Source organism: Chenopodium album, chromosome 2 (genome assembly GCF_948465745.1).
Source record: "Chenopodium album chromosome 2, dcCheAlbu1.1, whole genome shotgun sequence".
NCBI lineage: Eukaryota > Viridiplantae > Streptophyta > Magnoliopsida > Caryophyllales > Amaranthaceae > Chenopodium > Chenopodium album.
The window spans coordinates 79838768-79851250 of record NC_137835.1 but is presented as its reverse complement, the minus strand read 5'-3'; the positions used below and the strand labels follow the sequence as shown (position 1 = coordinate 79851250).

General features: G+C 35.7%; 1 protein-coding gene across 1 annotated transcript; it reads left to right on the top strand.

The window, feature by feature from the left end:
* The first annotated feature begins 4126 nt into the window (after positions 1-4126).
* LOC145602426 (TORTIFOLIA1-like protein 3) lies at positions 4127-8147 on the top strand. Its single transcript, XM_081658620.1, has 5 exons — positions 4127-5066; positions 5173-5281; positions 5840-6384; positions 6597-7075; positions 7589-8147. The coding sequence occupies exons 1-4, from the start codon at positions 4269-4271 to the stop codon at positions 7032-7034; spliced, it is 1890 nt and encodes a 629-aa protein (XP_081514746.1). The 5' UTR covers positions 4127-4268; the 3' UTR covers positions 7035-7075; positions 7589-8147.
* The last annotated feature ends 4336 nt before the right edge of the window (positions 8148-12483 follow it).

Here is a 12483-nt window from a genome sequence, read left to right as displayed (position 1 = left end):
TGTCATCAATTCACAACCAATTAATTCAATAAAAATTAAGTTAAAAATGAAATATATTCAATATGGGTAGATCTTTTTGAAACGCCCAAAATAGTATATGAGACTAACATTATAAAACGGAGGGAGTAATAATTATAGCATCTGTTTTTGGCATTTTTTTTCCCAAGCAAATTAGCGACAAAGCTAATATAATTTGTTTGACCAAGCTAATTGCATTTTTCTAACTCCAATGATCAAACTAGCTGCTAGAGATTACTTAAAATTACAAACAAGTCTCTAGTTACAACCATTAGAATTACTCTTACCTAATAAGAAAAATCAATTTATTGACACCAATCCTAAGTGAACGGTTTCAAAATTGTTAATCTTCCATATTGGGTTGTGCTTATTATCATTCAAAACATGAGGATAGATAGATTTTCTCATGAATAAAAGTGCTTTTACTATTGCTTTTTACTGTTACCCTAGTAATTAAGTTATTAAGGTAAAAGTGTAAGAGGAAAATCCGGAAAAGTAACCGCACCAATTGAGGCATTGAAAGAGAATGTTGGAGCTGAATTTTTACGCATAATTAGGAATCAAAATCAAGATTAGCAACACAATTAAAACTATAAATGGGGCAGGGGAGTGGTCTATTTGAAATTTAATCTGTCAATCAATTGAAATAAATGTTGCTAACTAACCCAACAATATAACGCTTAATTGAGAAAAGATCATCATTGCCTTGTGTTCAATTTTTAGCTAACATTGATTGCACAGTTTTAGTCCTTAATATTTCTTGCATTTTACTACTACTTCTCCACACTTTTAGCTAGCTAATCAAGTGATAATTAGCTTTCATCCAAGTTATAAGTATGTAAAAGTGTTAATTGTAATTTCTATGAAAGTATTTTTGTTGAATAAGGAACTTACGGAAATAAAATTATGCTTTGATCGATGTCATGATATATGCAATTCTTTTTAGGTCATATTTTAATAGTATTCTCTCGTTTATTCCCACTTTTTTAGGAAAGCTAATAACACCCTTTAAATGCTTACATAGTTACATATAGTAGTTAAATTTGAAGGTTATTATGAGGTTCAAATATTAACGTAATAGCTACGTTTTTGCCTCTTGGGGGAGGGGGATGGTTAGCATTCACCTCTTCTCATTGTCCATGGTCCATGACATTTTAATTAATCTTCCAATAATCAAAAAAATGTTACTACACAACTAACAACAATCACAAAATAATACGTAAATCACATGCATGCAACTATGTCTACAATTCTACATGCATCATCAATAAACTAACAGATTTTTTTTTTTTTTTTAATGATTATTTTTACTATTTTTTCATTTCACGACCGAACATGTTACTTTAATATGTAAAATGACATAATAATAATATAATAATGTATGTATCTTGTTGATAAGATACAACATACAAAACACAAGAAAATGGACAAATAAAAGAGGGGTGTGTCCTATTAGAGCTTGAAGCATAAGAACCATAACTTAATTAAGGACATCAAACGTCCAAAAACATTGCTTCATTTGGGAGATATCCCTATCTTTTAGGGACCATATATCCCATACTCTTCTGCCTCGTGTACATTCATTTCTTCCACCCTTTACTTCCATACAACCATATTTAATTTTCTTTTTTTTTGCCTAGAACTAACTTTTATAAGAGGTAGGTGAATATATACCCTCACATTTCTTGTCATAAACCCTAATTATAACAATATCTTGTACCCTTTTCATCACTTAAATTACTGGTAGTAAATATTGTTGTACCCCTTACGCTCCACTTGGAATGACTTTTATTGTCTTTCTTTTCACTGCAAATTCTTGTGACTATGTTTCATACTTTTTACCACTTTTGGCTCCCCAACTACTTTGAGAGGTATACTTATTTAGTGCAATGCCATTATTGAGTTTGAGTTTTTGCGCCGAAAGAATATAGAATGTGTTATTCATGAAGATTGCAACACCTATATGTACTTATCCACTCGATATATTAATTACTTGAAAGGTATTCGTGCAGTATGCAAGAAAAATTATACGGCGTATTAAAAAGATGATCAATATACGCAGTATAACTTAACTTAAGTTTTGCACGGTACTAATTTTCATCATATAATGGTATGTAATCGCTCCCAGAGTTGCAATCTCCATCATGCATGTAACTCAATTCAACTTTTAGGTACTACTACAAGTCTACAAACATACAAAGTATAATTAAAGGCAAGCTAAGAACTTTATTGTGGTTGTGTGTAGGTTAGACTCAATATTAATGAATATGTACACCTAACACCTTAGCTAAGTACTTGTATAGTTTTCTCTGACAAATGTGTGACCATGTTTACTACGTACAAGTATTTCATACTTTTAATTTCTTCAGGCTCCCCAACAAATTTTTAATGCCATTAAAATTTAAAATTTGATTTTTTTTAATATACTACCTCCTATTTTTTTAGTTGCAACTTTTGAATATTTTATATCTCTCAAATAATACCCCAAAGTTGTAACTAAAAAAAATAAGAGGTATTTTTTTTTTTTTTTTTGGGATTGCTTGTAAACTAGACTCACTATATACTTGTATAACTTATGTATGTACCAATTAGCTAATTAGCCCAAATTGGTTTAAATAGTTGGTTCAACTACATGTACATTAGTACATATACTGAGTTTTGGAGTGCATGCAAAACGCAAGAATTAGTTTGGAATTGATGTGATTGAGATATAGCTGGAGTTAGTTTGTTGTTGTGTATGATCTTACTAAAGAGGAGTTGTTTGTGATTTAAGAAATAAGTTGGATTTGGCCGTTAACAATTAATTTGGAGAACTTTTAAACTTATCATCTTCTTCTTCTCCAATTCATCAAATTTATAAACAATTTACCTAACAATAAGTCAAAAACATCAATCTAGCTAACAATATGGTAAAACATGAAATACACTTCTTCTACATCAAGTGCAACGTATATTGTAAGATTATAATGAAAGGAGCTATCATAAATTAAGTACTTGTATAATTTTGCAAGTAAAATTTTAAAGTATATACTTTTTTTTTTTGGTATAAAACTTAATTATATGTTTACTTCTACTTCCTTTATTAAAAAAAAAAAAAACCTTTTTCTTTCTCAAAAAAAAAAAAAAAAAAAAAAAAAAAAAAATTCATCCAAGTCTAAACGGCCTAAAATAGCAAACTAAACACTATTAGAGAAGGGAAATGGCGGGGATCCACATCTTCAAAATGTCCCTAGTGGACATTGAACCCTCAACCTCAAGATTTAAATTGAAGGCTCTTTTCTTAACAATATACTGATACTTTGTTTATACAAAATTCTTTGTTCGGATGTTTCTACAAATTATAGAATAGGTAAGTAGTTAAAGTAGTTAGAAGTTGATATTTCAATAAAAGAAATGTAATCCATACCATTTGGTTGAGACAAAATGATGCAATACATCAATTACTCATGAATTTTAGATAACCTAAACTAAACCTAATACTAGTAAAGTGACCAAATCATCAAACAATATCAATTAATTAAGTCAATGTTATCGTTTAACATCATATGTGAAACTTGATTTATAATCAATAGCAGAATACATGAGGTGATAATGTTGGCAAGACAAAGAATGGTAAAAGAAATTCATTATAGTAGTAATGTAATCTTAAGTTCCTAACACGAATTACAATATTAACTAGTTTAAAATCAATATTCCTAACACATGCATTTAAAATCAATGTTTTCGGCTCACGTTTTTCTCAAAAAAAAATTCCTAACACGAGAGATACTACGCAATGAAAAAATGATATGATAATTAATTTATCCCGTATATTCCCACCGTTTAATTAAAAAAACGGCAATTTGTAATTATCTACATTGAACATTCTTCTTTAGCTAAAGGCAACAATAATCAAAACTTGTAAAACAAACAAACACAAAAAATTCAATAACTGTCTCACCAAAGACTCACATAATCAATAACTACCCACTACCATAAAAACCAACAATTACAGTCAAAAACCCAAAACAACCCCTTAAAACGACATCGTTTCACTGTTTCCACATGACTCCAACTGACAACTCCATTTCCTCTCTTTACAGTTTAAAAACCCCCCTAAAACTCCACTTTCCACCTTATTCCCAATAAAAAAAACCCCACTTTCTCTCTCCTCCCTCCACCACCAATGCCACCGGAATTCCCCACCGCTCCGCCGCCTCAACCACCGCCACTCTAAAAATTAAATTCCAATTTTACCCTCAGTACCAAAAATGGCGCCAAAACAATCGGCGGCGACAATGTCACGTGATCTCCGGCACCGAGTACTCACGTGCATGACAAAACTCTCCGACAGAGACACACTCCCGCAAGCAGTGTCGGAGTTAGAGTCTATCATTCCGACACTCACCACTGAAACATTCTCACTCTTCATCAATTCTCTCTCCTCCACGTCAGCCGCCGACCGTTCCGCCGTTCGTGTCTCCTCCCTCAAACTGTTAGCTTCTCTCTCCTCCTTTCATGGCGTCGCGTTATCTCCTCACCTCCCTAAACTCATCTCCGCCGTCGTTCGCCGTCTCCGGGACCCTGACTCCGCCGTCCGATCTTCCGCCGCCGTAACCACCGCCTCCTTCGCTCGTTACGTCAGCAATTCTCTCTCCTCCATTTTTAAACCTCTTGCTGATTCTCTCTCCTCCGAGCAGGAGTTCGGGGCCCAATCGGCGGCTGCCATGTGCCTTTCCGCCGCAATTGAGGCGTCTCCGGCGGTGGAGAGTTCGCAGTTGATGAAGGTATTGCCGAAGTGGATGAAGTTGGTGAAATGTGACGGTTTTAAGGCGAAATCGTCGTTGATTTTGTTGATGAAGAGTTCGATTAGGGTTTGTGAGATTGGGAATTGTAATTTGTTGAGAGATTTGGTTAATTGTTTTGTTGAGTTTTTGAAATCTGAGGATTGGGCTGCTAGGAAAGCGGCTGCTGATGCGTTGAAGGAGATTGCAATGGTGGAGAGAGAAAATTTGTCGGAGATGAAGGTTTCTTGCTTGAAGATCATTGAATCCAGAAAATTTGATAAGGTTGATTAATTTTTAAATGCAAATAATAGAAAAAATGTTGAATTAATTTGATTTGATTTTGATGAATGTTTTGATTAATTTTTTAATGGAGTTTGTTTTTTTGCAGGTGAAAGCGGTTAGAGAATCGATGAATCAAGCGTTAGAGGTTTGGAAGGAAGTTCCTGATGTATTTGATGATGGATCACCACCTCCTAATTCTCAAGAATCTTCCAGAGGTCAGATTTCCTGTTTTTCTGTCTCTTTAAATTGTTTTTTAGTGTAGTTTTTGATTAAAATTTGAAATGCAAATTTTGATGAATGTGTGATTCATTAATTCAGATGAGGGTAGATTACTAGATTATGTCTTAAGTGAAATCGATTCGATTCGGTGTATAGGGAGCCACGAAGGACAATTATGTAGACGGGATTTGATTCCAGGTTTATTGCTTTGAATTGAGTTAACTCACACCTTCATTATAGGATTATGTTTGAAGTTTTGTGAAGATATTGATCCAAGTAACCATGGATTAAGGAATTGGTCTTAGGGTTTATCTGTCATTAGAATACTATTTCATATGAATGGATTTCGGATGTACAATTGCTTTGATATTAAGATGTGTCTTTTACCTCAATTTGATTATCCTTCTTGTTTACATCTGGATTGCAAACCATGCTCATATTCATTTCTTGTTATTTTGTTATTTTTAACTTTGTTGTTATTGGATGCTCGATTGAGTCTTTAGCGTGTTTGTACCTTCATTGTTCTGATGGGTTTTGATTGATATGGATAACAGAAAATGCTAGTGATGGACGATATCCTGGCCGATCTAAAACTTCTAGTGCAGTTGACTCTAATAACACTCCTCAAACAAGCAGAAAACGTTTTCCACTTAGGAAGTCGTCCCCATCTGATAGTGCTTTGAAAACCACGGCTAGAAACAGAGGTGCTCCTGATGTTACAGGGAAGAGGTCAAGCCCACCAGTTTTCAGGAAGCTTGATTGCAAGAAGTCTTCTGATGTGAACACTGATGCTACTGATCATTATGGTTCATCTGGTACTCCGGCTTATGGAGAAAATTCAGTGGGAGATGATGAGGGCACTCTACGAAGATCAGATGTCAGACAATCAAAGCATGAAACTAAGCGAGGTCTTTTTAGCAAGAATTCTGGTTCTCGAGTGATGCCATATCCTGAGGATGACTCTGAAGCTACTGTAACTGTCAGCAATACCGCCACAGATGTTTGTAAACACCACAAAGATTTTGAGGATCTTTCTCTTATCCGTAAGCAGCTTGTTCAAATTGAAAGCCAGCAGTCCAGTTTGATGGATGTACTGCAGGTGATTCTTGGATTATTGCTTACCTACTAGTTTTTGGTCTCACCGACATTCAACAATAATAATCTTTAACTTTATAGATTAATTCTATTCTACTTTCCTGTAATTTGTTTTATTAGCCTGTGGTCTTATCTAACTCTCCTTTTCCTTATTCAATCAGACCATTATTCTTGTTGCTAACATTGATTTGTTTTTTTTTTTTTAACCCAAACCAGAAATTTATTGGAAGCTCACAGGATGGTATGCGTACTCTTGAGACTCGTGTGCATGGCCTAGAAATGGCCTTGGATGATATATCCTATGACTTGGCCATGTCAACTGCAAGGATGTCCTCTGCCGAAGCCCCAAGGAGCAGCTCATGTTGCTTGCTGCCTGGTCCGGATTTTTTGAGCTCTAAGTTTTGGAGGAGACCTGATGGTCGTGGCTCAACCTCACGGTTTTCTTTTGGTGGCACCACACCTTCGATTTCTGCCATGCGTACTATGGCTAATAAGAGGCCTGGCGATACATTCGGACTAGAGAATCGGAGGTTTAGTCTCCGGGGTCCCGGGGGAGTTATCATGAATCCTTTGGCTGACATTCATGGTGATTCAAGGGGAGCTACAGAGGTGTCAACTAGCCGAGTATTAAGGAGTGTACGTAATGTTGCTTGACATAGTGAATGGTCATCAGTATTCCATTTGGTAGTTTAAAGGTAATTTGCTATGTTCTCTGTTTCTTATTCTAACATCTCCTATAATCCTTAATAAAGCTATTGAATTAAAAAGTATGTAAGATACTAAGATCTTAGTCCCTAGCAAGCATACATTATTGTGATTCCGATATTAGCACATGCATGCAACCCAACCGGGCATAGCCTAAATTAGTACGAAGGATCTTAGATGTTGCTATTTTCTTACATGTACAGAACAAGCAAGAAATGATCTTACATTAGTTGGAGATGGTTAAATTAATGTATAAAATCTGTATTGCCTGGTTGATGAAGTTGGCAAATGGCTAATAATATGCCGGCTAGGCTGTTTCTTCATTTCCATGTGATAAGCTCATTAAATAAAAGTACTAGGAATATTATTTACAAAGAATTATTCTCATATGCAGTATTTAACTATCTACTCTCTGTCTCTGTCTTCTGTTATCTTCTCTAGTTGCTAATTTGGTCTTCTGCTAAATTGTCTCCCCAACTTATGTTAGTATTATTGTTTAACAGGAATACGGACTGGCTACTCCAGTAAGCAACTCTAGCAAATGGTACATGTGTAACTGTTGACACCGCGTAAAAAAACTGATATAATCAAGTTGATTAAACTATAATACTTCCTCTTCTTTTGGTTTTCGGCGTTAGAGGAAGTCATTGGTAATGTTACCACAGAAGCTACTTTTGCGATACACAAATATTGGAATGTGTTTATAGAGAAGATTCTTTTTCCCTTGGTGACCTAGGCCATTATCTAGTCAGTATACTACTTCTCGTGTTTGTTCGTTATTTGATACTACTACTGCTTAATCTATGTCGAAGTTTGATGCTATGGTGCTGTGTTTTATTGTTTCATGGTATCATAGCTTATGGGAAAGCATTCTAGTTTGGGTTGTTGTAGCCGAGTATTTTTGCTCTAAGCAATGTAATGTTGAGTATAGCTTAGACAGTTTATTCTGTCCTGTGTATATATTGTGCAACTATTCTTAGTGATTAGTAAAATGGCTAACTATATGAGACCGGCTCATTGATTAAAGGATTGATCATAATTTATACGCCTTATTTTGTGTGATTATATCTAATTGGGTTTCCTGGGTAAATATAGTGTAGAATACATGTTAATCAGTTAATCTACACAATAGTGTTGTACAATTCTGAACATTAAGTAACCTTGATGACAAAATTGGCGTTACTTGGAAGAGAATGTGTATAAACTATTCAGCAACCATCAAAGACGGAGAAGATTATCGGAAGTAATGCCACACTACATTGCCTGTGATTTAGGGAGTTTACACCTACTAATATGACCTTGACTCTTAACATAGGAAATCTAGAAGAATGAATGGTGCATTTGACGTTTGAATATGTACGTAACTTGAATGATCTCCTTACCATCATTTCAAGTTTCCCACCATCTCTCTTTTTACATATATGATTTTTTTTTTTTTTTTTTTTTTTTTTTTTTTTTTTTTTTTTTTTGAAGGAAAGTTAGGAGTACCATTAATTTAGATTTGGACAAATTGTCCATCAATACATACGGAGCAACTTCATGGGGACAATGATTTTCCCAAATTTGCTCAAAACCAAACGGTACTATCCTAGCTAGGAAGTGGGCAACAGAATTCCCATCCCTGCGAACATGAGACCAAGACACAAACTCAAGGCATTTGCTAACATACATTATATCATCTAGCACTGAATCAAGGTCGAAGAAGTAAGTCACTGCTCTCGAGAGGCGGTTGATAATTACTTGACTATCAGACTCGACAATCACATGTTTCACCCCATACCTTCGAGCAAGCTTCAAGCCAAAGAGGATGCCCTTGCCTTCAGCGATCTCGGGGGGCCAGCAACCCCGGGTACGTCTAGTCCCCGCAAATAAGACCTCTCCCCTGTCATTTCTATCCACAGCTCCAACACCAACCCACCCCTCATCATGCAACGAAGCATCGCAGTTTATCTTGATGAAATCAGGTGGGGGGGGGGGGGGACACCATACCTTCGGACTTCTCCCTTTCTTTGCTCTTGCCACACCATAAATTTTGGAGCAATATTTTATGCAATCATCAGTGAGTCGCTGCACCCTATCTTTGATAACCAAGTGAGGCACTTCCTTTGCATTGAAGACCTTGTCGTTGCGTCTGCTCCAAATATACCATAGCAATGCTACACCAGTTAAGCACCTTTTGGAGTCGATATTGTGCCAACGCACAAGCATATCCTTGAAATCTTCATTCGGATCAATAGGGACCAAACTCTCGCAGTCTAATTCCCTCCATAAATCACGCACTGCATTGCAAAAGAAGAAAGCATGCGCCATAGTCTCACAATCTGTACAGCACCAGGGGCATTTGTCAATTTCAGCCATGTGCCTATAGTGTAACAAATCGCGGGTAGGGAGTGATTTTGTACAAGCTCTCCAGAGGAATTGCTTGACTTTCGGTATAGTATCCAACTCCCAAATAAGCACCCATGCCTCATGAAAAAGCTCAAGATTACACGACTTACCCAGAAGATAAGCCGTTTTAACAGAATAAATTCCATCGTGAGAAAAGGCCCATGTAATTTGGTCCTTGGGGTCACGAATGCTAACTGGAATTTGCAAAATACAGGCAGCATCTCGAGCATTAAAATTGGCAGCAATAATGTCATGATTCCACTCATTTTGCTCACTGTCAATGAGGTCTTTAACAAAGGTGAGGCCATCAGTCCTCGGGGAGAGAATAAACTTTCCCTGATCATCAGCTACCCAAGGGTCCGAATAAATATTAATGTCACAACCGTTGCCCACCCTCCAAATGAGCCCTTCTTTCACAAGTGCCTTTGCACCCCAAATGCTACTCCATGAATAGCTTTCATTTAAACCCAACGAGGCCTCCAAGAAGTCACAATGTGGGTAATATTTCCCCTTCATAACTCGGCCAAGCAAGGAATCCGGGGCTAAAATGAGGCGCCAAGCTTGTTTACCAAGTAAAGCATCATTAAAAACCGACATGTCTTTGAACCCGAGTCCACCAGTACATTTTGGTTGGCACAAACGGTCCCAGCTAAGCCAATGCACCTTGCGGTTAAGATCTGTATGTCCCCACCAGAATTTTGCAACCATAGATCTTATCTCCTCAATAACACACTTGGGAATTTTGTAGACTCCCATGAGGTAGGTAGGAATAGCCTGTATGACTGATTTAACTAAGACCTCCTTAGCAGCCCTTGACATTAATTTTTCCTTCCACCCGTTCAGTTTTTTCCATATTCTATCCTTCACAGCAGGAAAAACCATTTTCTTCGACCTTCCCAAAATGGTTGGGATGCCTAAATATTTCTCATGCTCGTTCACTAGTCTCATTCCTAGCAATTGAATCAACTCATCCTTCTTCGACTCACACACACCTTTGCTAAAAGACACCTCTGATTTATCATAGTTAATTTTCTGCCCGAAAGCTGCTTCATATACGTTGAGTATATCAACTATTTGTGAGCATTCCACTCGGTTGGCTCTTGCAAAGAGAAGACTGTCATCTGCAAAGAAAAGATGAGAAATTCTCGGACCATTCCTGCTAGCACCCGCTCCATGAACAAGTCTATGATCAGATGCCTTTTTAATTAAGGCAGAGAAGGCATCCACAATGATAATAAAGAGGTAGGGAGAGAGCGGATCTCCCTGTCTAAGACCTCGAGAAGGAACAACTTTGCCACAAATACTCCTATTAACAATAAAAGAGTATGTGACAGAGGAAACACACCTCATAACTACGCGAACCCAAGCCTCAGCAAATCCCATCTTCAAAAGTAGTTTTTCCAGAAAAAACCACTCCACTCTATCATATGCTTTGCTCATATCGAGCTTCATAGCAATAGTACCCTTACGGCTTGTGCTTCTCTTCTTCATGGTATGAAAGAGTTCCATGGCAATAATAGCATTGTCAGTAATCAACCTGCCTGGAACAAATGCACTCTGATTTTCCGAAATTACATTCGGCAAAATTTCCTTCAAACGCATAACAATCACTTTCGAGGCTATTTTATATGAGATTGATGGTGTTATAATATTAGATATCGACTTATTGTTCTTTAACTTTATTTTACTTACTTAAGTAACTCCGCGCATGGAGAAATGGAGCAAGTAAAAACGGAGGGAGCATTTTTCAAATCGCGTTTTTTTTTGTAGTTTATCTCGATAATTCTATTGTACGGAGTAGTACACTGAAATGAAATAAAATTACGTATATGTTACAAATTGTAAAAAAAAAAAAAAAAAAAAAAAAAAAAAAAACTTAAACATGAAATATAACGATTTAATCACTTTATAATTTCAAACATAAAGACGTGTTAAAGAACATCAGTGTCTAGTATGTGTCGATGTCGTGTAAATTTGTCATAAATATTAATTTCCCCGTACAAGCTGAATATTAATATGATGTATTGTTTTCCTTTTGCCCTGATTTAGTGACATTAGCCCATGAGCGGATCCTCTTTGGGCCTACAGCCTACTCTCATACGTCTCATTGTCCATGTAATAAATTTAACATCAATGTATCAATTGCCTAACCTAGTTAGGTAGAATAAATTTAGTCTATCAATTTCGGGTTATAATTAAAAACTAGTGAGTAGCCTGGGCATTGCCCCGGGTTCCTACTTTTATATTCGTGCAATTAGGGCATTTTTTTGTAAGGATTTTGAAATATGAAATTGATATTATTGAATTTTTTTTTTTTTTTTTTTTTTTTTTTTTTTTTTTTTTTTAATAATTAAATCATGTGATTTACACTTATGTACAATTTTTTATAATTTTTATAACACTCTTGATAATGGGCTAAGATGGTTAATAAGCCACCTTTAATATTAGTGGTTGGGGGTTCAAATCCCCTAAAAATAGTTAATTTTCACACATTTCTCTCACACATACAAATTTTTCAAAATTTGTATTAACATCCTATGCAAATAATTATATTTCGAAATTAATTTCATTTCTTAATTCTTGATACTCCCTTCGTGTTTTTTTAAGTGATACATATTGACCGGCACATAGTTTTAGACAATTTAATTGACTTAAATAAAATAAGAGGTAAGTGAGGTAGTGGAGCATTAAAAAATTGTTAAAGAAAGATAGTGGGGTTAATAGTTTATTGAAAAGTAATGAATGTGAGAGGAAAGATATAATAAAAAAGTAGTACTGGGTTTGGGTGGGGGCCATGAGAGGAGAGAGATATAATATTTTAATGTATTGTTTTGCCAAAAAAGGAAATGTATCAATTAAAAAAACACGGCCGGAAATGGAAAATGTATCACTTAAAAAAACACGGAGGGAGTAATTATACATGTAACATCTAATCATTGTTCTCCACTATCTTATTTTCATCATTAATCATGTAAAATAATCCAATATAACCTTCTTTCATGAACAGAAG

What these genes read in the sequence shown, in the direction of transcription:
- LOC145602426 (XM_081658620.1), top strand. Translation starts at nt 4,269, where the DNA reads ATGGCGCCAAAACAATCGGCGGCGACAATGTCACGTGATCTCCGGCAC. An exon ending in TTCTCAAGAATCTTCCAGAG is followed by an intron (nt 5,282 to 5,839) that starts GTCAGATTTCCT and finishes TATGGATAACAG; the next exon opens with AAAATGCTAGTGATGGACGA. An exon ending in GTTTGATGGATGTACTGCAG is followed by an intron (nt 6,385 to 6,596) that starts GTGATTCTTGGA and finishes AACCCAAACCAG; the next exon opens with AAATTTATTGGAAGCTCACA.